The sequence below is a fragment of the Terrapene carolina genome, unplaced genomic scaffold (genome assembly GCF_002925995.2).
Source record: "Terrapene carolina triunguis isolate 2854851 unplaced genomic scaffold, T_m_triunguis-2.0 Scaffold42, whole genome shotgun sequence".
NCBI classification, from domain to species: Eukaryota; Metazoa; Chordata; order Testudines; family Emydidae; genus Terrapene; species Terrapene triunguis.
In genome coordinates this window covers 51,923,581-51,950,274 of record NW_020664393.1, presented here as the reverse complement: position 1 = coordinate 51,950,274, position 26,694 = coordinate 51,923,581, and the positions used below count along the sequence as shown (strand labels likewise).

General features: G+C 40.2%; 1 protein-coding gene across 1 annotated transcript in view; it reads right to left on the bottom strand.

Annotated features, from left to right (window-relative positions):
- Positions 1 to 3,399: 3,399 nt before the first annotated feature.
- TRAPPC12 (trafficking protein particle complex 12) overlaps positions 3,400 to 26,694 on the bottom strand; it is an 80,991-nt gene continuing 57,696 nt past the window's right edge. The window contains exons 5-10 of the mRNA XM_026655182.1: positions 23,935 to 24,007; positions 17,587 to 17,660; positions 10,953 to 11,051; positions 6,105 to 6,205; positions 5,218 to 5,305; positions 3,400 to 3,762 (exon numbers count right to left, since the gene is read on the bottom strand). Coding sequence (XP_026510967.1) covers positions 3,520 to 3,762; positions 5,218 to 5,305; positions 6,105 to 6,205; positions 10,953 to 11,051; positions 17,587 to 17,660; positions 23,935 to 24,007 — 678 coding nt within the window. The 3' untranslated portion in view covers positions 3,400 to 3,519. The remainder of the gene's footprint in view (positions 3,763 to 5,217; positions 5,306 to 6,104; positions 6,206 to 10,952; positions 11,052 to 17,586; positions 17,661 to 23,934; positions 24,008 to 26,694) is intronic.

Below are 26,694 nucleotides of genomic sequence, written 5' to 3'. Positions count from 1 at the left end.
GGTAACAAAAAACATAGAAAACATGCTGAAATGGCATTTGTGCAATAGGCAGTGAATCTGTGTTTAAAGTGATTTGTGTCGGGGGGTCTCTGGTTACATAATAGGAAAAAGAAAAGCTGGGTAATGAAAAAAGCATTTTGCAGGCAATTTATCATACGCTTCAGAAGATCTTTAGTGTTTTGTTTTTTTAAAGTTTGATTCCCCAAGTAGGACACACTCGGATTCTCTGTTGCCCCCCTGCACCTTGTTGTAGTCCTTTACATTAGTGCCAAGTGAGTGTAAGATGCTACAAAATCAGAATGTTAGCCATTTACTCCCACTTTGCACTGGTACAAATTACTACAACAAAGTGCAGGGCGATGGTGAATCTGGTCCATAGTAGTTGGAGATAGCAAAGACGTATTCAGGCCTCCGAAAAGTGCAGTTAATCGTTGCACGAGAGACCATATCAGATACTAAACTGATGCTGCACTTGATCTTAAGCAAAATGTCAAGAGAAGCTGTGTCCCACAATAATGTTATTTACACTGCATTGTAAATTGAGCTATTTAATTGGAATTGCTTTCTGCTATCTTCATGTCTACAAGGAAAATGTGTGGTAGAAATATATCCTGGTAACATAACTGTCTAGAAGAAATATTAAATATGGGAAAAGGGGATCAGGAAGGGAAGACTGTGCATATAATAAATTATACTGAAAACAGTATTCTCTTGGGTTTCACTCAACATCATCTTGGGCCAGATCCTCAACTGCTGTAAACTACACTGACTTCAATTGAGTAATGACAATATACTCAAGTTGAGGATCTGCCCCATAGTCTTTATATTACATCTAAAATTATAGCAATATGTTGTGCTTATCAAAAAGAGATATAAACTACCAATAAAGAGTCCTGTAGCACCTTACAGACTAACAGATGTATTGGAGCATAAGTTTTCGTGGGTGAATACCCACTTTGTCAGACGCATGTCACCCACGAAAACTTATGCTCCAATACATCTGTTAGTCTATAAGGTGCCACAAGACTCTTTGTTGCCTTTTACAGATCCAGACTAACACGGCTACCCCTCTGATACTAAACTACCAATAGTTTTATCTCACTGTGCTAAAATACTTGCCAAAACCCCCCTAGGTGGCTCTTAAATAAGTGTTAGCAATGATATCTTATAACTAGTTTAACTGAATGCATGTCCTTCTTGGACTAGTTGGGTTCAGATTCAGCTGTGGAACACTGACCTTAAACCACAGAAGTCCTATATAGGTTTACTTTTTTTAAACTTTTGGAAGCATGGCTATCCATTGTATCAACATACCAATACCTTATGGGAGAAATAACAGCATTCTAGAATAATGGGCCAAAACACTTAGCCATACAGCTGTTAATGTGCTGACAAAGTTTTCAAAAGTGATCAGTGATTATAGATACCTCAGTATTTGGCTGCCCAACTTGGACACCTCAAAGAGGTCTGATTTTCAAAGGTGAACACTTAGAACTTTCTGAAAATCAGGTCTCTTTAGGGTGCGCCTCAAGGTGGACATCTCAAAAAACAAAAAAACCCATCTTACTAACTACTTTTAAAAATGTAGACCTGTACTGTTTACAAGCACTGAAATATCACAGTGGTAGGTGTAGTAAAAAAACTTGACTAGAAGACATGGTGTTGAACACTGGTAGCTCAAGACTGCACATTGTCCCAGTGCACTAATTCATGATGATAGGCTACTCCAACTGCTGCAAGAGAATCTTACTGAATCTTACTCCTGAGTAAGGTTACTGTGCTTGAGCACAATGTATAGCTCTCTCTATTTGTCCTACTTAGACTGTTTTACAGATTACTAGAGTATCTGGATTGATTCTCTATCAAATAGGGATAAATTAAGAGATGGTAGTGGTTCTTCTGTTGATCCAGAGATCTCATTTGAAAGTACAGGGTTTTAAATACTGGATTAAAAAATGAAAATCAACTGTGAGTGCACAAATATGAGGAACTGAGTTTATTGGCTTTGGAGGGTGGGACATATACACTAGAAGATGCTGAAAGCGAATCTGCATTCAGGATTTAACTTTTATGATAAATGTTACTTCTACAAACAACGAGAAGTCCTTGTGGCACCTTAGAGACTAACAAATTTATTTGGGCATAAGCTTTCGTGGGCTAGAACCCACTTCATCGGATGCATGAAGTGAAAAATACAGGAGCAGGTATAAATACATGATAGGATGGGGGTTGCTTTAGCAAGTGTGAGGTCAGTCTAACGAGATAAATAAATTAACAGCAGGACACCAAGGGAGGAAAAATAACTTTTGAAGTGGTAAGAGAGTGGCCCATTATAGACAGTTGACAAGGTGGTGTGAATAACGGTAGTGAGAAATTAGTATTGGGAAAATTAAGTTTATGTTTTGTAATGACCCAACCACTCCCAGTCTTTGTTCAGGCCTAATCTGATGGTACCCAGTTTGCAAATTAATTCCAGTTCTGCAGCTTCACGTTGGAGTCTGTTTTTGAAGTTTTTTTGTTGAAGAATTGCCACTTTTAGGTAGGTTATTGAGTGACCAGAGAGGCTGAAGTGTTCTCCTACTGGTTTTTGAATGTTATGATTCCTGATGTCAGATTTGTGTCCATTTATTCTTTTGCGTAGAGACTGTCCGGTTTGGCCAATGTACATGGCAGAGGGGCATTGCTGGCACATGATGGCATATATCACATTGGTAGATGTGCAGGTGAACCTAAACTTAATTTCCCCAATACTAATTTCTCCCTACTGTTACTCACACCTTCTTGTCAACTGTCTGTAATGGGCTACTCTTTTACCACTTCAAAAGTTATTTTTCCTCCCTTGGTATCCTGCTGTTAATTGATTTATCTAGTTAGACTGACCTCACACTTGGTAAAGCAACCCTCATCCTTTCATGTATCTATACCTGCTCTTGTATTTTTCACTTCATGCATCCGATGAAGTGGGTTCTAGCCCACGAAAGCTTATGCCCAAATAAATTTGTTAGTCTCTAAGGTGCCACAAGGACTCCTCGTTGTTTTTGCTGATACAGACTAACACAGCTACCACTCTGAAACCTGCTACTTGTACAGACATCCTCTGGAACCCTTAGCCATGTTGAAACTTGATAATGTCATGTTTCTCCCCTAATCTCCCCCGAAAAATTTATAATAATAACCAACAATAATAACCATCAAGACAAGTCAGCTCAAACGTGTCACTCCTAAAAAAAGGAATCCATCTGAGTAAATGTGATTGTGGATACTACAGTTAGGAATAACCATAAATAGTAACAGACCTGCAGAGATGAAGCTGGCTACAGATCAGCACAAAATCCCAATAGTGACAGGCAAGGATTATTGTTCCAGACCGTGTAGATAGTGTAGTAATTCTGCCATATGTTCATAATTAAAGAGATTTTATTTCATTTCATTCATAAGAGGAACATTTACATATTAGCGAGAGTATGTACAATTTTAAAAATTCGCCTTTCATAAAAAAAATTGGTAGATGAAAACAAACTATCCTAACTTGAGACACTGAGTGTTAAAGCTATCACCCTCTTTGACAGCTACAGCCTCAAGCAGTGCTTGCTTCTTCTGCATACTGCGGGATGACTCTAATTCATACATAGTTGTCAAATTGAAAAGAACACTCTCATGTAGGTAGTGTTTAGGGTCCTGCTGAACCATTCCTTCTAACTGCCGAAGGGAATCCTTCAACTTTCCCAGATAAAGCAAACATACAGCCGCATTGTTATTAGCCTAGAGAAAAAGATTATAAATATATATTGAGTCTGGAGTCAAACCAAATTTAATAAATCTTTACTTGTGTGTATGTGTGTGTGTGTGTGTGTGTGTGTGTGCAAATAATTGCAATTGTTGAAATGTATTATTTATCCTACAATTCAATTCTTTTATCCTTGGCATTGTGAGCTTGGTTACTTTCAGTGTCTATCCCATAACAAAAACTGGCTGACCTCCAACATCTGAAGTTCAAAAAGATAGAAGAATCCAAGCTGGAATTCAGATTGGTAAAGGGACTCGATAGATAATGTTAAAAGCGAGCTGAAAGTGGTTTCAGATACCACACTTGTCCTTGAATCCTCCTGCCAATTATTCTAGTTTTACACTTACATATTCCTATTTTTAAAAATGTCCTTCTCTCCCCTGCAGCTACATGAAACACAGATGCAAACAGGGGAAACTGATTTACTGAAACTGACTTAAGTCAATGGGTAGATTCACTAGCTAGGGCAGTCCAAATAAATCCCAAATGCTCATCAGGTTCCATATCCTGTTCATCAGAGCAGAATTTATTAAGTAACAGAAGGTACAAAGGAGACAAAAGTAATATGAAATGCTTAGCAATGGAGACTTTCACACTTTCTGAAAGCTGGGGATATGATCCTCTTCCCTAAGTAGCTCTCGCAGATCTTCCACAAATGAGGGTAAGCTGTCTCTATTTATAGCAGGTGGCGTTTGTAGCCTGAAGTCACACGACTCCAAGCATGTGCTCCCTGAACTTGGTTCCCTCAGTCTTAAAGGGGCCTGGGAACATGGCACTGGGGACACATGCTTATGCCCAAGGATCAGCATACTGATACATCCCTATAATCGGACAGCTGCCAAATATACAAGTAAACAAGATTTAAAAAATTGACAATTCTTCTGTAATGTCTTTCAGTGATAAGAATTTCAGGCTCTGATTTACAGCTGGCTATATATGGGCAGGCCCATGTACATACACAGATGCAGTTGCATGATCAGGAGCCTTTAGTGTTATTTCTAGAAATAGTAATTAAAATGGGTTAAAAAAAGTGTGATTTTTCAAGCTGATAGTGTCCCTTTAATACTATCTGATGACAAATTATTTCCTCATATGTTGGCAATTGCCATTTTGTTTTCCATTATGTACCTCTAACAAAACAAAGCCAATATATAAAAGCCCTCATAAAGCCCCCTTAACATGTAACCAATTGCAATGCATGCAGTAAACAATCAGGCTCTTCAGGTAAACTGGTCCTGCCTTCCCCTACCCATCCCTTTGTTTTTATTTGTATCTTATCTTTATGTATAGAGAAAGCTCTTTGGAGCATGGACAATATCTCATTTTTCTATAAAGTTCCAAGCACCTTTTGGGTGCTATCTAAATCTAAGGGATAAGCTATGGCAGAACCACTCAGGTGTCAATTCAATGTAGCAAATCGGGAGTCTTACCACAGCATTTGCAGGGTCAATCCTTAAAATTTCCGTGAAGGCTCTGTGAGCTTCTGCAAAGTTATTCTGACCAAGATGGAGAAATGCTCTAGAAAGTAAGTGACATGTGAGTCAGTTATCCTGAAAAACCCAAGGTGATAATACATTTCAAATGGAACTGAGACCACTTTTTATTTTCCCTATTATAGATGTGAGAGTTTTTGACATTTGCTCTTCACAGTGTAATCGTGAGCCAGCTGTGAGACACCAATTTACAGACAAATGAAGTGACACTTCAGATCACTGGCCACTTCAGATATTCTGCCACCAAAGCAATGCTTTTCTATATTTGTTATTAAAATGCAGACAGTCTTCCTAAAATAATTTCTCTATGAAACTACAAGTGTTATATCTGTTTCCAGAACACACTTGTAGTAGTATTTTACTTGTCAAAACATATTTAGCCAATATGATAAAACACCAAAAACTGAGGACTCCATCATGCAATCTGATTTACTAGTGCATATCTTGGCATCCGTTTGAAGCTAACAAGTGTTGGGTCTGCACTAGCGAATCTATTTGCAGGATCAGAATCCAAAAGAGCTTCTTTGTTCCTAAAAGTATAGATTAAAAAAATAGGGTAAAATATGCAATGCTTCGAAGAATGAGAAATAACTTTGTAAAATCAACTCTTGTAACTAAAGAGTTTCAAGCCAGGATAAGATGACTACACCAAGTAATACAGATCTCATGGGTGTACATGCCATTCAGTCTCACTTCTGACAGATGTAGTTACATAAAAGAGAGCAAGAAAGAGAAAGAGATACTCTCAAGGGTACTTTAAAACTCACAATGCACATTTTACAAAATCATATTTTTAAGTTTCATTTAGCTCTTAAATTATCTACCTGTTCATTAAAACCATAATTTGGTACTGTAGTCCATCCCATTTCTGACTCATTTTCTCAACATCTTGAAAATATTTTTCTGCAGTTTTTATATCTCCAATCTGGATGACAAAAATCACAAGAAAGTTAGGACAATGCATGAGAAAGACCCATTCAAATGATATCTTCATGGGACATCCTTCCACAAAGAACCAAAATGTGAAAACATATGAAGTATTAAAGTAACTGACCTCATAATTCTACCTCTCTGATTAGTCATTATTCACTGTGAATGGACTAAAGCCATTATCAAGACAGAGTTTTACAATTCCTCATTAAGCTCACAGAAGTGAATAACAAAAACTACATACAGCGTCCTCTTCCCTAAGGCGCTGGTTCTTAAACTGGGCTCAGTGGAACATTAGAATATTATGTAGTGGTGGCTTTGTCTCCTCATTTCTAGCTGCTTTGACAGGTGTCCAGGGTCTCCATTGTAAAGAAAACCCCAGAGGTTTGCAAAACTAGCTGGAAATGAGAAGACAGCAGAGCTACCTCCAATAGCTACTACACAAGAGAGGAAACAGGATCACTCTTCAAAGCCAGGAGTCGCCAATCATAAGCGAGACGGAGCATGGTAGCCAGGTAGCTTGTGGAAGACCCATTCTTCAGATGACCACACCACCTATGACCAGAGGAGACCTATTCCCCTCCCGAGCAATCACCCCACAGCCATAGACCACAGAACGACCCCCCACCACTGCTGCTACCGAGAGAAAAATACCAGGTAGAGAAGCCACATAGAAGAGTCTCAGTGAGGTACTGAGGAAGGGGTAAGGTGGTGGATTCTGAAGTATTGGGCTAGATGATAAAGAGGGTGCATGGGTGGAAGGAGTGATGGATTTGGGAACTGTCAGAAAACAGAACTGAATTTTTTTGGGAGGGTGGTCAAGGTATGAAGTGAATCAAATGTCACATAGTTTTTAAGTTATGAGTGACTATTTTAGGAAATAAGCTTTTCTTCTCTTTTAGCAAAAATATGGTAGTTTACAAAACTTATCATGAACAATTCTTATTTCTTAACTGTATCTCAACATTCAAGTTTCTGAATAATATGCAATTACTATACATAAACTATTAATTCTTAAGTGCCTTTACTCCATTAAACAAATGGAAAGTATTTATCCCTTTTGCTTTTCCAGGATATTTGACATACAAGAATCAGTTTAAATTAGTGCTGGAATTTTAACCATTTAAAATTACTTCCCCGCCACTGGATTTTATTTAATTAATTTAGGAATTGCAGTCACTTTTTCTGAACTAATTTAACTATTAGGATTATTAATGCTTCCAAATTAACATGAAAACCCTCTTGTTAGTCTCAAATAATCAAACCCACGGTTAATATTCCTCCAATGTAATCTGTACTGACTAACTGTGGTTTCTGTTAGTCTGAAAAACAGGATTATTTTTCAGAAAATTTTTTAGGGGCTATTTTTAAGTCCCCTTTGCTGTAATCTATTGCAGAGACTAGGGTTAAAATAGTCACAGAACAACATAAAAGCACTGGTTTGTAAATTAGACAGTAATTTCACTTTTCAAGTCCTTTGATGGAGTTATTCAAATAGCAAATAAGGGTCAGCTAGCAAGCAGATTCAGAGTACTTTAGGAGCACAAAATGAAATACTGAAGACCAAACCATCTTCATTGTTTCTTCCTAACCTATCAGTCTGAATTTGTCTCTGATGTGTCTCAAGTAGTTGCTGACAACTTTCCTCACATTACCTCTTAAAGCATCTCGGGGATAGACTGTGGCCTTTTCTGCTTTTTCCAAATCTCTTCCCTCATTTAGTATTTATATGATGGTAGCTACTGAAGGCCTCATTCAAAATCAGGGCTCCACTGTGCTAGGTGCTCTATGAATACATGGGAAGACATGATTCCTGCCCTAAGACGCTCATAATGAATTAAAGATAAGTGACATTTGGAAGGTGAAGGATATAGGTAACATCAAACAGAAAACACCACACACACTATTTTGTATACTTAAAAAGAAAATTAAAAACCCTTCAACTATACCTCACAGCCCCTGAAAGAATACATTCTTGTAGGCATTATAGAAGAATTGGCTCTTGTGAGAAATTTGAAGTAAGAGAGGATACTGTCGGAGAATAACAGAGTTCTCACTTTTTGTTTGGGTACAGCAAGTCAGATGCTTTATTAACTCTCACAATTGCGCAGAGAGAGAGAGCTAAGCAGGTCTCTCTACAGGTAAACAATTACAGCAAACCTTTATACCTTTCATTACAGACAATAATAAGCAACAGCTGCATTTTGTTTATACATAGGCCATCTTGATATCTTATTTTTCTCACTTGTTTTGAGTCTAGCCTACATACAATATTTTCTACACATTATCTACACAAGGTCGCAACAACTTCTCACACAGTTCTTTCCCACTCGCCTGACACAATCCTCGCTTCTACAAATCTCGCGTTATTAGGATTACAGTTAGCCTGACTCTTGCTAACGAACTGTTATGCATTGCAGTTCCTTCCTGTCAGTTCTTTCTCTGCTTCCACAATACAAAACTTGGCTTATCCTTATGCCAATGTTATGTCTCCCAAGACTCCACCCTCCACTTCATATTCATAGCACTTCTTCACTAGTCACATCTAGTAATTCACCATTGCGTTACTTCACACTTAGGAGTTGAATTCTACTCCCAAAATACCTTTGGTACTTTCATAAATGGGTAAAATCTGGCTCATTGTGCCTCTTCTGGTTGCAATTCATGGCTAGCAGAACAGTTTGAGACTACCTGTACTTGGGAATCACTTGGCACCATTTTTCTGAGAAAGTATGAGGCTTGAGTTCTGAAAAGCTCCCTTTGCCTTTCCCCTCAGTTTTTGCAAAAGGTTTTGTCTTCTTCTCATGGAGTCTGCCTGTTCTAGAGTTCAAACATGCTACACAGCTGTCGCCTACACATGCTGGCTCCCAACTCCTCTTTGCTGCACCTCTCTCTCTCTCTCTGAGTTCACACCCCTCTTAGTTTTGTTTACATGCTCAGTGACAACTTCTTTTGACATCAAATTCCTGTATCAGGTGCTTAGCACTCTCCAGATGGAATTTGTTGCTATTAAATTTCAGTCCAGTCTACCCTCTCTCAATGAGGTTTTATACTTATTTTCATAAACACGCAATTTGAATTCTTCTTTTATTCTTATATTTAAAGCTACCAAATAAAAACAGGAGATATTGCCAAGTAATAAAGACATTTTCCCTGATGCACCAGGCCGAAGAACTATTTGCATTTAGAAGGGGTGTTTTCATTAGCTATTGTCCAGGGTTATGTAAGCAAGCCAACAGGCACCTCATACTTTATTTTCCATTCTGCTACGCTATGAGGAAAGGTCCAGTTCTGGCAGTAAAACCATTAATTCGAATAATCCCGTGTCATAGCCAACCACCAAGGAGGATGACAACTTGACAGGATTCCCTTCAGAGTCTGTTAACACCACTCTTTAAATTGGATGGACAGACTGCTCTTCAGAGACATGGGGCAGTCTACGCCCACTCTCTCGAGGTTGAGAGTGTTAATGCAGTCACTGATGTATCAGAGAGAAAGACTCCAGGAGCAGGAAGTGATCTCTGCTTTGTCACATGACAGTGCCAAGTAAAGCAACCAGGCTGGCTGATTGATTTTTCTATTATGACCCAGAATTATCAATTATGTGAATTTTGAGTAGCTTTATTCATAGTTATACCTTTCTTTAACACACATAATTAGTAGAAGTTGTCTATTTAGGTAATAATTAATGTACTTTTATATTTCTCAATTTTATAGGAATTTCACTTTAACGTTCAGATCAATTCTGATTCAGACTAAAACCTTCAACCACCACCACCACATTTCTACTGAATGATCAACTACGTTGAAATAAAATCCTTGCTAGAAAAATTGAAAATTCCATAATTGGATTTGTTTGAATGACAACTTATATGATTTCAAACGAACAATAATAATGTAATTATCTTTCATCCAAGTAAAAAGAAACCCCAAATAGAATAGTTTAATTTTCTAGCCTTAGCACCACAGACAAGAAGAAAGTTTATAAATAATTATATCATTTAAGCACTTATATTTTCTTTAATAATAAAAGAGAAAGTCTGAAGTGTTTAACATTAGGGAATGTTACAAACCCATTCTTTATGGATTTGTGGGATACAAAATAGGACTTAAATTTTCATCAGATTACTATGTAGCATAGTAATAACAGATCATTTTTTGAAAAACAATGTAATATTCCAACAGTATTCAATAGATGTCATCTACACAGCCATATGCACACTCTTTGTACACATGAAACACTGCTGGCTTTTCTCTCCACAATGGAAATAAAGCCATGGCAAAAGGAAGGTGAGGAAATTCTCACATGGCTTTTGGATTAAGCTATTTAAGGAGCAGTTTGATTAAACACCAGAAGTCTGTATGTGTTTGAAGAAGAGGGAAATTAGATTTGGGGTGAAATCCTGGCCCCATTAAAGTCTGTGGGAGTTTTGCTATAGACTCTAGTGGGATCAGGATCTCACCCTTTGAATGGATATAATTACTAGGTATAATTTCCATAGTGTCATCTTTGTTAGATAATGTAATTAAGTTTGATTCACCACTGTAAATACTTTACATTTTCTAATCTAGTCAAATGTTTCATGGTAGAAACTCTGTTTTATCTTATTTTAAAGCCTCTACTACATTTGGGTTGCCATAAATATGCCTAATGAGAATAACAACAGAGTTTTAAAAACAGCAATTACTCATTACATTACTGTCAACAACATTACTTAGCATATTCAGAATAACATATATACCTGAAGAAAAATCCTTCCAATTCCACTCAACAGCTGAGGTTCCTGTTCTGGGTAATATTTGATGACTGTGTGATATGCATCTACAGCAAGCACATAGTCCTAAGGGGGAAAAAAGCACATGACTAGATTTTTAAGATCAGCATTCACTCATTGTTTTATGTACGCTGTTTTTAAAAAGTTGTGCGAGCTGTAAACAGATATTAATGAGAACAGGTACAGAATTAAAATCATTGCAAATGTTTAATGTTAATGGAATTTCCTCGCAACATGGTAGTGCTAGCTGCTGGCTATTCTAACCTTCTGACTATTCAGTTCTATTGGAAATGTACACTATAGCCAGAGATAAAAGTGGCAGATTTTTCCTTACATTTTTTTCCCCAACTGGATCACGTCTCTCCCCAGCAAAATTACCAACAGAACCTGACCATTTACTCTTCAGCTTCCAATAATGTTTTAGGGTGGCATTTTCAAAAGCACCTAAGTGAGTTAAGAGCACAAGTGCCATTTAGTCTAAATCAATGGCGATTCTGCACCCAAGTGACTTAGGCACTTCTGAAAATTCCATGTGTAAATTGTAATACAAGGACTTCTAGTGCGATGCTCAGAATCAAAACCATATCAGAGACTAAAGGGTACAGCCTGCTCTTTCCAGGCTGTACACAAGCATCTTAAGATAGCTGGCATACACTCTGTCTAGTAGCCTACCATTTTGTTTTGTTTTGCCTCTTGAAGGTGCTCTAAACTCTGCAAGTTTTAATGCTGAAAAGAAACAGGGGTCACTTTTCCCCCTAACTTACTTGGAAAAAATGCCGCAGGCATTTCTTCTGCCTTCTCCTCTACTCCATAACTGAAGGGACATAATGTGAACTTTGTTATGTTTTCTTAAGGCTATATTTAAAATGACTAAGCCCTTCCTATTTCTGACCCAGATCACCACCTGTAATTATCCAATTTTGCAGTAACAAAAATCAAAGAGATCTTCAATTGCAAACAATTTGCAAACTGTGACTATAATTCATTAACAATGATAAATGTATAATATTTAATAACTGACATATTTAGAGCTCTTGTTGTCACTCTGATGCACCATGTCATACTAAATGTTACTGTATCAATATTGGCTACCCCAGAAGTTCAAAAATCCAACAGACTGACCCTAAAAGAGTCAGGAGGTTTTATTTGGTCTGCCCTCTTTTGAACTCCCCCTTCCATCAATGTGTGGGTGATATTTACACTGTTGAGAACTCTCACAAATGTTAAAACTGGAGTGAGCACATGTGGATACAGGTTAACACTACTCAAGTGCTGCTAGACTGCCTTCCCACAATTCTTCCCCCACCTCCACTATCCAGATAGGGCAGAAAAGTTCTCCCACAAATCAATGGGAAATAATTCATAGAGCAGTTCAACTTATTGCAGTGCTAAGAATCATGGGATGTGTACCCAGAAGTCTTTGTGCCCCATATGAGTGAATGCAGCCACTTGAATATTATTTTGCATTGTGGCTGCTCCACCTTGAGCTATGCTAACTTCAGAGGAATAACTTGAAGGTAGAGAACTTGAGTTTACTCTTCAGTGAAGAGACAAAGCAGTCTGTCACTTCATATGTCTAAAGGGACAATTACACTTAACCAATTACACATAATAAAAACGCAACAGTAAAACAAATGGGATGTTATACTAATTCACTTTTAAATGCGATGTTTTACAACATAAAATAATTCCAATAATTACTCTGCGGTCATTACTCTAACTTTTATACATATATATAGTTTTTCACCCCACATGGGTATGAGCAGGGTTGGAAACCACAATCTTCAGATCCAAAGCATAGACCTCCTCCACTTCAGCTAAAAGAGTAAGTGGTAGGAGGAAAGCATGCTGTTATGTGTATGAGGACTAGCCCATATAGGGAGACACCACACACACAGTTAGTGGGTTACAGAAATGGAAGGCTGGACATCAGGATAACTGGTTTGTATTCCTGGTTCTGGGAGCAGATTGTGGCGTAGCGGTTACAGAGAGCATAACCTAATGAAACAATGCCCCTGCTTGGGACATATGTAGGGTTATTCTGGGTGTAAAAGGGTGAGTTGCTAACACTTCAGCTAAAGAACCATACCTCTTTGCATGAATGCAGTAGCAGAGTCATTAATCTGTGTGGTTTACCCACTACACTATGGCACAGAGCCACACTGCACTAGTGTTAGTTACACAAGCATCTGATTTGACAGGTTCCTTCTGGAAGACTATGTTGCAAAATGGATAAACTTAGCTCTGTTATATTAGAGACCTGTGTTTCATTCTCAGCTCTGCCTGAAGCGGGCTTGTGTAAGCTCCCAGTTATCGGTGCAAATTATGAAGGACAGTTACCTTCCCATATGATATGAAATCTTGGCTTATAATAAGGGTTGAGAAGGGTATAGAAACGTTAACAGCAGTCACTGGAAGCGTTAGGACTAGAACTCATAATCTTGGGGCTTAAAAGGTTCATGCACCTTCCACTAAACTATAAAACATAAGTAGGGAGTTCTCTCTCTCACACATTGCTTCCTAAAAAAAAATCACATGAAGGCTGAAGATTTTTGCATCATCATGAGAATGCCTGCAGAATAATTAAAGCAAGAGAGAGGACAATTTATGCTGTCTCTGTCTTTTAAATCAGAACAGAATCCAAATCAGAAGAGAGTCCTTAAACATCAACTCTTGCGTCACTAGTATAGATTGCTGTCTTCCCTTCCTCCTCCACATCGTTTTAATTGCAGTAGACCCAGATACCCCTCTGATACGGCTCTGGTCAGCACCGCCAACCGGGCTGTTAAAAGACCCGTCGTCAGTGCTGTTCAGCTAAGGCAGGCTAGTCCCTACCTGTTCTGACACCGCGCTGCACCCTGGAAGTGGCCAGCAGCAGGTCCGACTCCTAAGCGGGGGGACCACAGAGCTCTACGTGCTGTCCCCACCCCGAGCATCGGCTCCACACTCCCATTGGCTGGGAACCGGCCAATGGGAGCTGGGGAGCGGTGCTTGTGGGTGAGAGCCACATGGAGCCACTTGCGCACCTCTGCCTAAGAGCCGGACCTGCTGCTGGCCGCTTCTGGGGCGCAGCGCGGTCCGTGGTGCCAGGACAGGCAGGAAGCCTGCCTTAGCACCCCAGCTGCGCTGCTGACTGGGAGATGCCTGAGGTAAGCCCGTGCCCCAACACTGCACACCAATCTCCTGCCCCAACCCTGAGCCCCCCCCACAAACCCAGAGCCCCTTCCTGCACCCCAAACCCCTCATCCCTGGCCCCACCCCAGAGCCTGCACCCCCAGCCCAGAGCCCTGACCCCCTCCTGCACCCCAACCACCTGCCTCAGCCCTGAGCCCCTCCCACACTCCAAACCCCTCATCCCCAGCTTCACTGGGTCGCAGGCATCAACAGTTTTCTTCAACTGGGTAGCCAGAAGAAAAGTTTGAAAACCACTGGGTTAGAGGACTAGCCTTAGGTAAAGGAGACCCAGGTTCAATTCTCTGTTCCACCACAGGTTTCCTGTGTGATCTTGGGTCACTTCTCTGTGCCTCAAATCACCACCTGTAAAATAGTATTCTTTTCTACCTAACAGGGCTATTAATGAGGTGCTCATAGACTGTGGTAATATGGCCATGTAAGTACAAAACTCCATGGGTCACATAAGTTTTCCTTTCAGGATGGTCAAGAAGAATGACACTGAGGGGAATTTATTGGGTTTAATCTTTAAGGCTGGGTTTATTAAAAGAGCCCAAAGGTGTTAGGCAACCAACTCCCATGGAAACTAATTATTTTAGGCTCCTTTGACAATCCTAGCCTTAAAGACAATCTATAATTATATTTCAACAAATACTAGTTAACTTTTTTGGCCAAAGGAAAAGGTTAATAAAATTTACAGCTGGAAATTAGTCAATGTTTTTTACACCAAGGTTACAGGGAATATTATTATAGTTCAGTAAATAACTATTATTATTATCATCATCATCACCACTCTACCCAACAGCACAAATGATTCAAGTAACAAACAGTACTTCAGAATCAACACAGAATTATATCCCAATATAATATATTGTCAGTAGATGGCGATAGATTGCACTGTCTCAGTTCAGGAGAAACCCAGAATTTGTTTGTTTATTCATTACACCGGAAAACAAAAAGCTTCAAAACTGAATGATATATTTTACAATGAATACTCCTCTAGAAATATATTACATACAACTGATATCTCTTACAGATATCTGAAGCTTTGTGTAATTAATTTCCTCAAAAAACGCTTATCCTCAAGAAAGACCACGTTTAAAAATCATTATTTAAAGAAATAATTTGTTATCAATTAAAGCAGAAGGCAGAGATGAATATCTGAGAATTGTTTGTTATTAAGACTGTTTTAACATTTGGGAACATTTAAAGGAAAAAATAAAGAAGAAGCCAATTTACCTGTCAGAGGATTTGTGGCATATACAGTACAGATTATCTTCACATTTTGTCCTTATTTTAACTGCAATATGACTTATGTTTGAAAATTGCTCTTAAAAGATTCTGACTCTTATAAGGCAGTTCTTGAAAATTATGTGCATCACGGGAAGGTACATGCAACATATTCAAGGACAAGTTTAATACAGGTAATGGCTATGTTGGGGGTTCAATAGCAACATGTATTGTTATGTGGGAAATCTGAATTCTGGAAATAATCTTGGAATTCTAGTTTCCTAGATTGAGAGTTATAATACAGATTGTGAATACACTTGGTTTTGAGAAATGCAGGAAGGAGAATGAGTTGCAGTTCTCTTGAAGCAACCTTGTCAGAAACACTGATGACTGGCTTAGAGGTTGGAGGTCATGCCACTACTGAAGTGAGAAGAAAATACCACAAAAAGGACGAAAGGGGAACAGAAGCAGAAATGGGATATAGAAGCAGAAAAGAAGAGGAGAGCAGAAGTGACTAAAGGAGATATAAGGCGCTTAGGGGAAAAAATCAGTATAGTTAAAAGCAAAGTTACTGTATAACTAGTTGGAAGCCTGCAGTGTTTGTTAACTATATTTCTTTAACTGGATATTTTTATACTCCAGTTATAGATTTAAGTTTGGGATGGACACTCAGTATTTAATTTTTTTCCTACCTGCATTTCAAAAAGGAGAGTTTCCTGAAAACTGACCGTGTCTCAGGATTCTGATTCAAAACAAAGACTTGTTTGCTTTAAAGACAGAATGGGGCTTCCTTCTGACCACCCTGATTTGCTGTGCTGTTGTATTTACATAAGAGGAAATAGTGCTGATCTCACTCTAACTATTCTGAATATATATTTCCATCTCCTGGGATCCTCATAAGAGCAAAATGCTGAATTTTAAGGCAGCCTCTGGGCAACTGACGCTTTCATACCTGTACATTATTTGAGATATTATTTCAGTGTTAAAAACATCAAGAAAACAAGGCTTACAAGTAGCTTATTCAGCTTTATGGAAAGCCAGGTTCAGGAATGAGGTTGGGCAACTAGGATCATAAGAACGGCCATACTGGGTCAGACCAATGGTCCATCTGGACCAGTATCCTGTCTTCCGACAGTGGCCAATGCCAGATGCTTCAGAAGGAATGAACAGAACAGGCAATTGTCAAGGTATCCACCTCCCTGTTGTCCACTCCCAACTTCTGGCAGTCAGTCAGAGGCTAAGGAAGCCCAGAGCATGGGGTTGCATCCCTGACCATCTTGGCTAATACCCATAGATGGACCTATCCTCCATGAACTTATCTAATTCTTTTTTGAACCCTGTTATAGTTTTGGCCTTCTCAACACCCTAACCCTGTAACAGGGTTCAACGCTAGGAATATGGAGAAGTTCAGAGCCTGGTCTGTGAGAGGTTATAGTGTGGACAGTGTTGCTCTGGGGTTTTGATGCTAATTAATCCATAAAGTAGCTTTAAGATCTGGGTTGAGGCAGTCCATTGCTCTTGCCACAAGCTTAGCACAGGGGCATCCCTATTCCCATGGCAATGAGGTCTACTTTGGAAGCAGTTTGTTGTTCCCTCTTTCTGAATGCAAGGAGAAGCTGCTGCACAAAATGGAGTAGGATGGCTTACAGGAGGGGGGGGAAAAACAGGCAAAAAATAGACAACTCCTCTCTGACTGTTCCTTCCATTGCAGCTATAGGAGACTAAAAACTCCAGGGTCAGAATCTTGTTGCACAGACATATGGACAAGGCAGAAGATGTATTTGGATGCTTCGAGTCTTTGTCACACACAAAGCCTACAGTATCATTACTGTGTGCTACTAGAGTAACATTCCTAGTACACAGTTTGAGAAAGACAGAGAGAGCATATAATTGGTTTTAATTACAGTATTTAGTTAAGTGTTTGAAAAATTCAATTTAAAAATGCAAATTCTGTATTGTTATTGCATGTGCTCTGAAATGATTTCAAAAGAAATAAGTGTAGATATGGTCCTAAAGAATATTGCTGCAAGTGGTTATCTATTAAATAAGTAATTACTAAGTCTAATTAATTCTTCACTAAGCTAAACCTTGTACAGTCAGGTAGTCTTCCCCTATCCATGCACCAGTAATTCTCTTGCACTTTCTCTGACATTCTATTCTAGTATATACGGTAACTCTGCAGTTATTGCCACCCACGTACCTTCATCATTAGCAGACAGTTTGCCATGGAGTACATCACCCGGCCCAGACGTGACCTCCACAGCTCAACAGAGGCTACAAAATAAGAGCAGCTTGTGAATGTACACAAATAAATTAGAGGTTCTTTCTAGCCATCAATTATTGGTCCTATGAATTCTGATTTAAAAGATCCCCCTTGTTAACATCACTGGGCTTCAGCATAGAATTTTTAATTCTTTGCCACGCTGTACTGTCAGATAGAAAATATTGCCTCTCTCAAAGGGACTAGTTTGATTGGTTCTAGGAATAGAATATCTGCATAAATGATGCAACGATGCAAAAGCAACGGACCTTTCAGCTTTTAGTTCAGGCAACATATTAAATACTAAAAGAAGCCACACATTTTCTAATATCAGAACAAAAGATACATAGAAACATCTAAATAATTATTACCATCAGCATACAATTGTGTAATTTATCAGATTAAATTTAATCAACTAAAAACCCAAACATAGCCTGAAATTTCATCTCAAAGCCAGAACATGCAGGGTCAGAGCTCACTGAGTCTGGGACTATTTATGTTTGCCTCTGGCTTAGTGATATGGTGGAAAAATCTGCCGAGCCTGTCTGTCTTTTCCGCACTCTTGGAGCTTGCAGGCTGTAAAGGCTGCAGCAGCAGATTTCTAATTCCCTTGGTCTGAGACAGACTCATGATGTTGTAAGAGAATGGTTCTCCTTACGTATCCACTGTCACAGGGACCATAGATCAGTAGAGCCGTGCAAATCTGAGGATATCCGCTTTATATCTTCAGACCATGTTTGCGGATCACGGATCAGATGCAGATACAAATTTTGTATCCATGCAGGGCTCTATAGATCAGTACTAGAAATAAAATTAGTCTTTTGTTCTTTAAAAATAGACATTAGGGATATTAATTTGGTACATGATTGATTTTGAATTAATTATTTGAAAACAAATATTACGGCTTACCCTGACAATCAACTCTCAAAGTCGCTGTATTGAGGTTGGAGAGACAGGAAAAAAAAAAAGAGGGGGTTGCAACAGAACAGTGATAATTCTTTGTTCTTGTGTAGCAATAAAGGGGTCTGTTATAAAAACCATGGCCGATTATAGAGAGTTAATTTTCTTTAATGATTTACAAATGCCATTCATTACAGGTAATAAAAGCTTGGTGAGACAGGTACAAAATATAACTTTCTATTCTAGACACATTAAAAATTGAGTGCATAGTTTTGTCTCCAAGATTGGACCTGGTATTTAATTTATAATAGCTTCCTTAGTCATAGCTCTCTTATATCATTCAGCAGTATGAAGTCATATTTTAGATATTTTCCACCCCAAGTTCATGTAAAACATGTAGTGCCATAACATGGGAATGTACCATGAGAGGACATTCTAGCCCATGTTTTCTACCTTTTGTTTCTTTCTGAGCCCATGGCAGAAACAGGGCAGTGTTAAATAACTCTTTCTAATTATGTTAACATCCCATTTTTGAAGCAATTTTAGGTTTGTCAAGTGCATTTCCTGATGTTTTTGTGCTTATGTTGTCTCTAAATGTTAATATTAAAAAAATCTGGGGTTATATTGGTCTGGGGTTACATTGGTCTGAGTTCAAGTTAGGTGATTGGAAATTAAGCTATTATGTAGCTCATACCATATTTCAAACTTATTGTGATGTGTTTCAAAAAAGAATGCATTGATTATAGTTTATTGTTTTGTGTTGTGACATCACTTGGTTATAAAGAACACTTTCTGTTATTGCTGGCACTATTAAGATATATATGTGGTAGCCAGGACAGGCACAGAGTAAAGTAAAAACAGCAGCGAATGAGAACTTTCAAATATGCTGGAAAATGTCACCTGGATGGCTGCAAGCATTTCTACAGCTGCTCAATACACAGAAGACAATGGGAGTTTTGCACATTAAGCAGCTACAAGCTCAGGCCCAGTAAGTCCGAAGGCTGAACAAATATGCAAGATGCACTAAAAGGACAATCAGGAGGCATTCTTATTGCTGGCAGCAAGGGGCTAAAGAATGACATGGGAAACAAAAAATAGAAACCCAATACCTGATGATGATTATCTGTAACCCTGTAGTAGAAATGACAGTAACTCACCTTGCAAGCCCTTGCTGCTACACTATCAATCTGAACATTCCTTCTTAATGGTTATTAATTTAGGCTCTGATTGTACAGTGGCTCTATGCTCTGAACTGCCATTCATTTCAATGGGAGTTCTGTGCGTGGTGCAGCTGCAGACTTGGTTCCTTATAGAAAACAAACGTGCTGCCAGGCAAATGGTGCAGTGCTAAATCTCTCCTCCTACTGAACAATTGGAAAATAAGACATTCTGCTCCACACTAGAGAAGATGCATGTAATGGGCTGGTTGGTGTAGCACCTACTCACACTGGCAATAAGGAAATTACTCCCCAGACATAATCCCCATAATGAATTAAGGTTGTCTTCAGCCACAGTTAATAAGGTTTGTTTCAGCTAGATTTTCCACAAAAATATAAAGCTTCCTGCAGCTCAAAGTGCAGCACAGGGGCAAATAGGGAGCAGAGCCGACCGACCCCATCAGGCAAGAGCAGACAACAGTCCCCGCAAGCATCCCCAGGGCCCTTTGGCAGTGTTAGGCAGATAGGCAGTTGTACTCCAAGCACAGCAGCATCTCTCCCAGCTGCTCAGCAACTCCCTCCCCTGGTTCCTGCTGACTACCTCTTTTCTAGCTCTTCCTCCTGCTGAACTGAGCACAGCTCTAAAGGCAGTTGCAGACACAGTGGCGTAGAGCAAGGAGCCAGTTACCCGCAGGTGAAAGGGGCAGCCTGCAGGGGATGGAGCTAGTAAGCGGCTAGGAGAGAAGTCTTTGCATATGTGACAAAAAGCAGTCAGCCTTTTAGAGGGAGGGTGGGGAATGGCAAAAAGGCCTGGGGAAAATGAGGAGGGAATCCATGCGGGAGAAAGCCAACGGGTAGAAAAGACTGAAACCCTATCAAGGAAGCCAGGTATGGGGAGGGAACAGAAGGTGAAAACAGAGCCACACAGAAAGAGAAGGAGCTTCATTTTTTCAAATAATTTGAGAAAATGGCGAGTGTTGTGTACGAATTTTTGTGAAAGGTGAAGTATTTCTTTCTGCTTTTTGGTCTTGTCCTCAGAAAAAAGTAAATTTAATATTCACCAGAATACATATGCAAATATCTGGCTGTTAGGTGCTTGCACATGCCCTCTCTTCCCCCTAAAAAGCACTTAGCTTATGTAGAGATTTGTTTAAAGGAAAATTTCACATTGGTTGGCAACTATACCCAGACAAACTGATTTATTCTCCTCCCACCCTAATGGTAGACAACGATTTCCTAGACCAGGGGTCGGCAACCTTTCAGAAGCGGTGTGCCAAGTCTTCATTTATTCACTCTAATTTAAGGTTTTGCGTGCCAGTAATACATTTTAGCGTTTTTAGAAGGTCTTTCTATAAGTCTATAATATATAACTAAACTATTGTTGTATGTAAAGTAAATAAGGTTTTAAAAATGTTTAAGATGCTTCATTTAAAATTAAATTAAAATGCAGAGCCCCCCGGACCAGTGGCCAGGATCCGGGCAGTGTGAGTGCCACTGAAAATCAGCTCGTGTGCCGACTTCGGCATGCGTGCCATAGGTTGCCTACCCCGTCCTAGACCCTCTAGGGGAACAGTGTCCTGGAGGAATGTTAACCAGGTTAATTCATAGATTGTTGGCAGTGGCAGAAAGACTTCTGGCTTCCTGTGATAGGACATTTTAACCCCTAGCTTGCTAGACATGGTAAGGGGTTTCATCTGCCCCATTACAGTGCCTAAAAACTCATGTCAGGTAAAATTTTCAAGAGCACTTAAATGACTTAGGTGCCTAAGTCCCATTTTTCAAAAAAGTGATTAGGGTTGCCACTTCTGAGGTACAAAATACCTGGCACATCCAGGATGATCGTCAGCCCATAAAACTTGAAAGCTAGCAGTGTACTGAGCACCCTTACATATTTTTTGGGGCAGCTACCTCATAAAAAAGATGATGCTGGGATGTTTAAGCTAGCCAATGGGAAAGGCTGACGGGAGGGGTGTGTCCTAAGCCCTGCTCCTCTGACAAAGTTAGATGCTTAAGTCAGGGAGGTGCTTATGTTCTGCTTGCAATCCTCTCATGGTGTCAGATAACTTAGGTGCCTAAGTGGTTCCTTGCAAGAAATGCTAGAGGAGGAGGTGGTGATGGTACCTCCCTTATAATTTTTAGCCCAGAGATTAGAACACTTACCCAGGATGTGGAAAACCTGGGTTCAAATCTCATCTCTGCTTGATGGGCGAAAGGGTTTAAGCAGGGGCCTCTCACGTCTCGGAAGAGGGTCCTAACCATGGGGTTAAGGAATAGTCTGATGTGGGGCTCCCTCAGTCTCTCCTGTTGAAGCTGTTCCACTTTATATTAATACTTACATAATCATAGGGCCAGAGAGAGAAAGTGCAAATGAGACTATAGGCTGGTGGTTAGGGCACTACCTGGGGAGACCCAAGATCCAGTCCCCCAGCTCCAATCACTCTTTCACTATATATCCAACTTCAGCAGGAGAGATTGAGGGTACTCCACATCAGAATATCCCATAGATCAATGGTTAGAGCACCTTCCTGAGAGGTGTGAGACCCCTGTTTAAATCCAGTATCCCCATCAAGCAGAGGGAGATTGATCCTGGGTCTCCCACATCCCAAGCAAGTGCTCTAACTACTGTGCTAAATGTTATAAGGGAGGCAGCACCACCACCACTTCCCCTTCTTCCAGCTGGATTCTGAAGAGTCCCCATCCAGTAAGCATGCTCTCAGCACGCTTACCAGACTGGGCCCAGCAGGAGAGATAGTCATCTCCCCGACTATCTTCACCTGATTTGAGGATCCCACTGCAGGATAGGCATCTGGACGCCATGAGTGAGGTGTTGTGCACATGCACAGAGGCAAAATCTTTGGTTTCTTGGGAACTTTTAAAGCAAAAATTTAGGTGCTGAGTGCATTTAGGGTTAGGAGGCAGCCAAACAGGGTTTTATGGATTGTAGTGGAGTTTAGGCGACTAAGTCTCGTTGGGATACTAAGGCCCAGATCCACAAGTCTCATTGATTTTTAGTGAGCCTTAGGCTCTCAAGTGCCTAAGACACTTTAGAAAATGTTATTCCTCATCCTTACCTGTGTTTTTCCTTCCTTCCCGTCCCTCCCTGTTCTTAATGTGGTCTGTGAATGCTGAGTGGGGAGTGTTGGCTGGGAAGGCAGGGGAGGTTGGCTAGGACGGCCTGCATTGGGGGATGGGAGACTGGCCTTGAGGGAAAATACCTGAGCATGTAACATGAGAACCCAGGAAGGGGTTAGAGGCCAGGTGACACCTTTGCTCGGGAAACTGAACAAAGGCTGTGGGAGGGGTCGCTGAAGGGAGAGTTTCAGGAGCTGGCTGGTGGAATGGCTGGGAGGCAGACAGGGCTCTGACCTCCCAAGGGGGCTGTGGGGCCCTGGGACCCCAAGATGGACCTAACTGGGGGGGATCCTGTTGTCTGTGCCTGCAAGACCTGTCTTGGACTGTGTTCCTGTCATCTAAATAAACCTTCTGCTTTACTGGCTGGCTGAGAGTCATGGTGAATCGCAGGAAGCCGGGGGTGCAAGGCCTTGTGTCCCCCCACACTCCGTGAGAAAAGGTACTATAGGGCTGCCCCCTCCCCCCAAAAAAAAATTATCAGGAAAAAGGAATGTTTTTCTTGTCAGCATTCTCAAACAGCAACTCCTGACTACATCCCCTTTCTTCCTGCCCCATGATCTTGAATAAATAAGTTAATTAAAATGAAAAGGAAAAAAGAAAATGTCTCCCATAAATGTTAAATCAAAATAGGGTAATACATAGCAAAAGACCCTCCAAATTAATATAATCTGCTGGGACCAACAGGGAAGGAGGGAAAATTTGGATCTAAAGAAGTTTCTCAGATTTCAGGGGAGAAGACTGATGGAGGCAATGAGCCTCTTAACACAGATGCCCCTCTGGTCTCTCTCTAGTGCCTCAGCAATGAATTGATTTTCTTGTACACCTAACACTACAGAATGGCAGCCATGTTCTTTGTTTCTTCAAACTACAAAGGAGATTTGATTTACTGCACCAATTTGATCAAAATAAAAGGTGAAACTGTGAAATGAATTCCAGCAAATAAAAATATAAGGTGCATCATTTCAGAGGCTGAAGAGACTATAAAATCACAAAAGTACTCTTTTAATAGCTTTGGGGCAGTCTTGTGAAAACTTTTGGCATACTTGGGCAAGTGATAAAAATACACTGCCTGTAAAAAGAAATTTAAAAAAATGCCTACCTTGTGTGTTCTCTTGTGTAATGTTAGTCATACTTCCATCTTCTGCTAAACCTTGCTCCAAATTTTCTAATATCTGTAGAAAATTGTTTAAAACGAACATGAGTTTAAACAGGCATTCTGGAATTAGGCAGCATTTTGTATTATACGCAAGTTATCTACAGTTGTCATAGTCTGTATGTAAAACAATTCAAACAGGAGTGTTTCACATGAACACATTTCAAAATCACTGATTATTACTATAGCTAGATCAATCATAACAGAGAGTCTTTGTACTGTAGTGCTGATGTTAGAGTTCAGGTTTATGATACTCACAAAGCATTAAAAGACAGCATACACCAGGGACAAATGCATTTTTTAAGCAAAATATCAAACATGCCCCTGAAGAGAATGATTATTATCTCTTGCAAAAACGTGAAACTGATTCCAGAAGAGAACTAAGAGGTTTTTTAAAATTTTATTTTATGTATCCCATAAATTCATTGATGCTCTGGTTTTAAATCGAATTTGTCTTTTTTGTTCTTAATTAAATAACAATCCTTCTAACTCTCAGCTCCATTTCCTTCCCAAAGTTGGGATTTTGTTGCTGTTTTTTATTTATTAGAGATTTTAAATAATATAAGCTATGGAGTGAGCAAAAAATTATGTTTGCTGGATTATCTGGAGAATGAGTATGTATAACTATTGGAGCTTCTGACTTAAGATATCTGCACCTTGAAAACATATATATCTACAGTTTCATTTGTAATGTAAGCCAATTGCATTTCTCCAGTCCCGCTATGGTGTATCCAAATGTCTCTCTGACTCCTGAAGATTACCCTATTTTTGCTGCTTCCCATCCCCTCATAAATCACTGCATTTCAGTTTCATCTTTTTGGTCACAGTAGACTGAATGGGACTCCCTTAAGAGCCTGTTAAACCACTCACTCTTTAATTAGCTGGTGGGTTTAGTTTATCAGCAACATAGGAGGCATTCCCTCTCCTGGGGGCCGAGTGCACTGCGTACCTAGTGCTTTCAGCTCATGCCAGTTTAAAGAGAGATTATTTACAGTGCAGTAGCACTCAAAATGTGCTTTGTGCTTTCCAAACAATAAAAGAAATAGGGTAAAATTGTCAAAAGAGATCAATTGATTCCAGAGCTTAAATTCTATTTTTAAAAGTGCCTTAGGCATTAAGAGCCTTTTGAAAATGGAGTTTAGGAACTTAAGGAATAGATTTTTAAAGGCACTTAGGTGCCAAAAGATGCAGCTAGGAGCCTAGTACCTCTTCAACTGCATACAAAAAATGGCCATTTTAGTCAACAGGCAGGCAAAAGGAAAGAGTTTATTTTGCAACAGAAGATAATCATGGGTTAAATGCAACTCTGAAGTAATTACACTGATTTCATTCTGGTTACACCAGGGATGATTTTAGTCCAAGGCAGCTTTGTCTTCTTTTTAAATTTTTGTCTCCGGGTGAGTGTTTGTTAGAGTTTATTTCACGGTGGTATTAGCATTTAAGTGGTCCCAGCTAGATTTTCAAGTGAACACATCATCGAAGTGAATGGAAGAAACAGTTCATACCTTTGCTGCTGATGCTACTGTTTGTCTGGAGACAGTTCTCTGCAATGCTGGCTTAACAGCATATTGATTTATGCAGGGAAGGCTAGTGGCACCACACAGTGCACTAGCAATTTCCATCCCGTTTCCCTGCCCTAAAACAAGAAGCTTAAGTTCTGCAGAAAAAGGCAGAATTTGCAATGAGACACAAATTGTAGGACATGCAATTCTGCAGTTCCTGTGATTGTTTCACTGGTTATACTCATGGCTATATTTGAACTCAGGGGAAAAATGTACAGGATCTAAATTCCTCCTTGAGGCCTATCCACAGCTATATATTTGATTAAATAAAACTGGATTCTGGGAAAAGTTTCCATTCAACAATCTGCATAAGGAATGCATAACAAAACTCTAGCTATACATGCATGACCCTGATTAGGGTAATCTTTATTTTTCTGTGTGAATTTGGTGTTTATCACAATGGGAGAATTATAATACTCTATAATACTAATATTATAATCCTAATAAGGATTACGCAGGCAGGAGTTGTACTAACTGACCATAGAAACTTTGATTATGCCCCTTGATATTGACTTGAAAAGCTTTGGTTATGTCAATCCTTGAGCTCTCTTGAATAGGACCTGCCCATTTGGCTACAGTTTATACCAGGGGCGGGCAAACTTTTTGGCCTGAGGGCCGCATCGGGTTTCGTAAATTGTATGGAGGGCCGGTTAGGGGAGGGGGTCGTGACCGGTCCCCACCTCCTATCTGCCCCCTCCCCCCAGGACTCCTGCCCCATCCAACCCCCCCGTTCTCTAACGGCCCCTCTGGGACCTTTGTCCCATCCACACGGCCCCGCTCCCTGTCCCCTGACTGCTCCTGGACCCCTGCCGCCCCATCCAACCCCTCCTCTCATTCCTAATGGCCCCCCCCTCCCCGGGACCCCTGCCCCATCCAACCACCCCTTCTCCCTGTTCCCTGACTGCCCCCTGCCACCCCATCCACCCCCCCCTTCCTGACTGCCCCCCAGGACCCCTACCCCCATTCAACCCCGTTTCCCCCCGACCACCATCCACACCCCTGCCCCCTGACCACCACCCCGAACTCCCTTGCCCTCTATCCAACCCCCCCTGCTCCCTGCCCCCTTACTGCGCTGCCTGGAGCACCGGTGGCTGATGGTGCTACAGCCGGGCCACGCTGCCGCCACCACGGAGCACAGAGACTG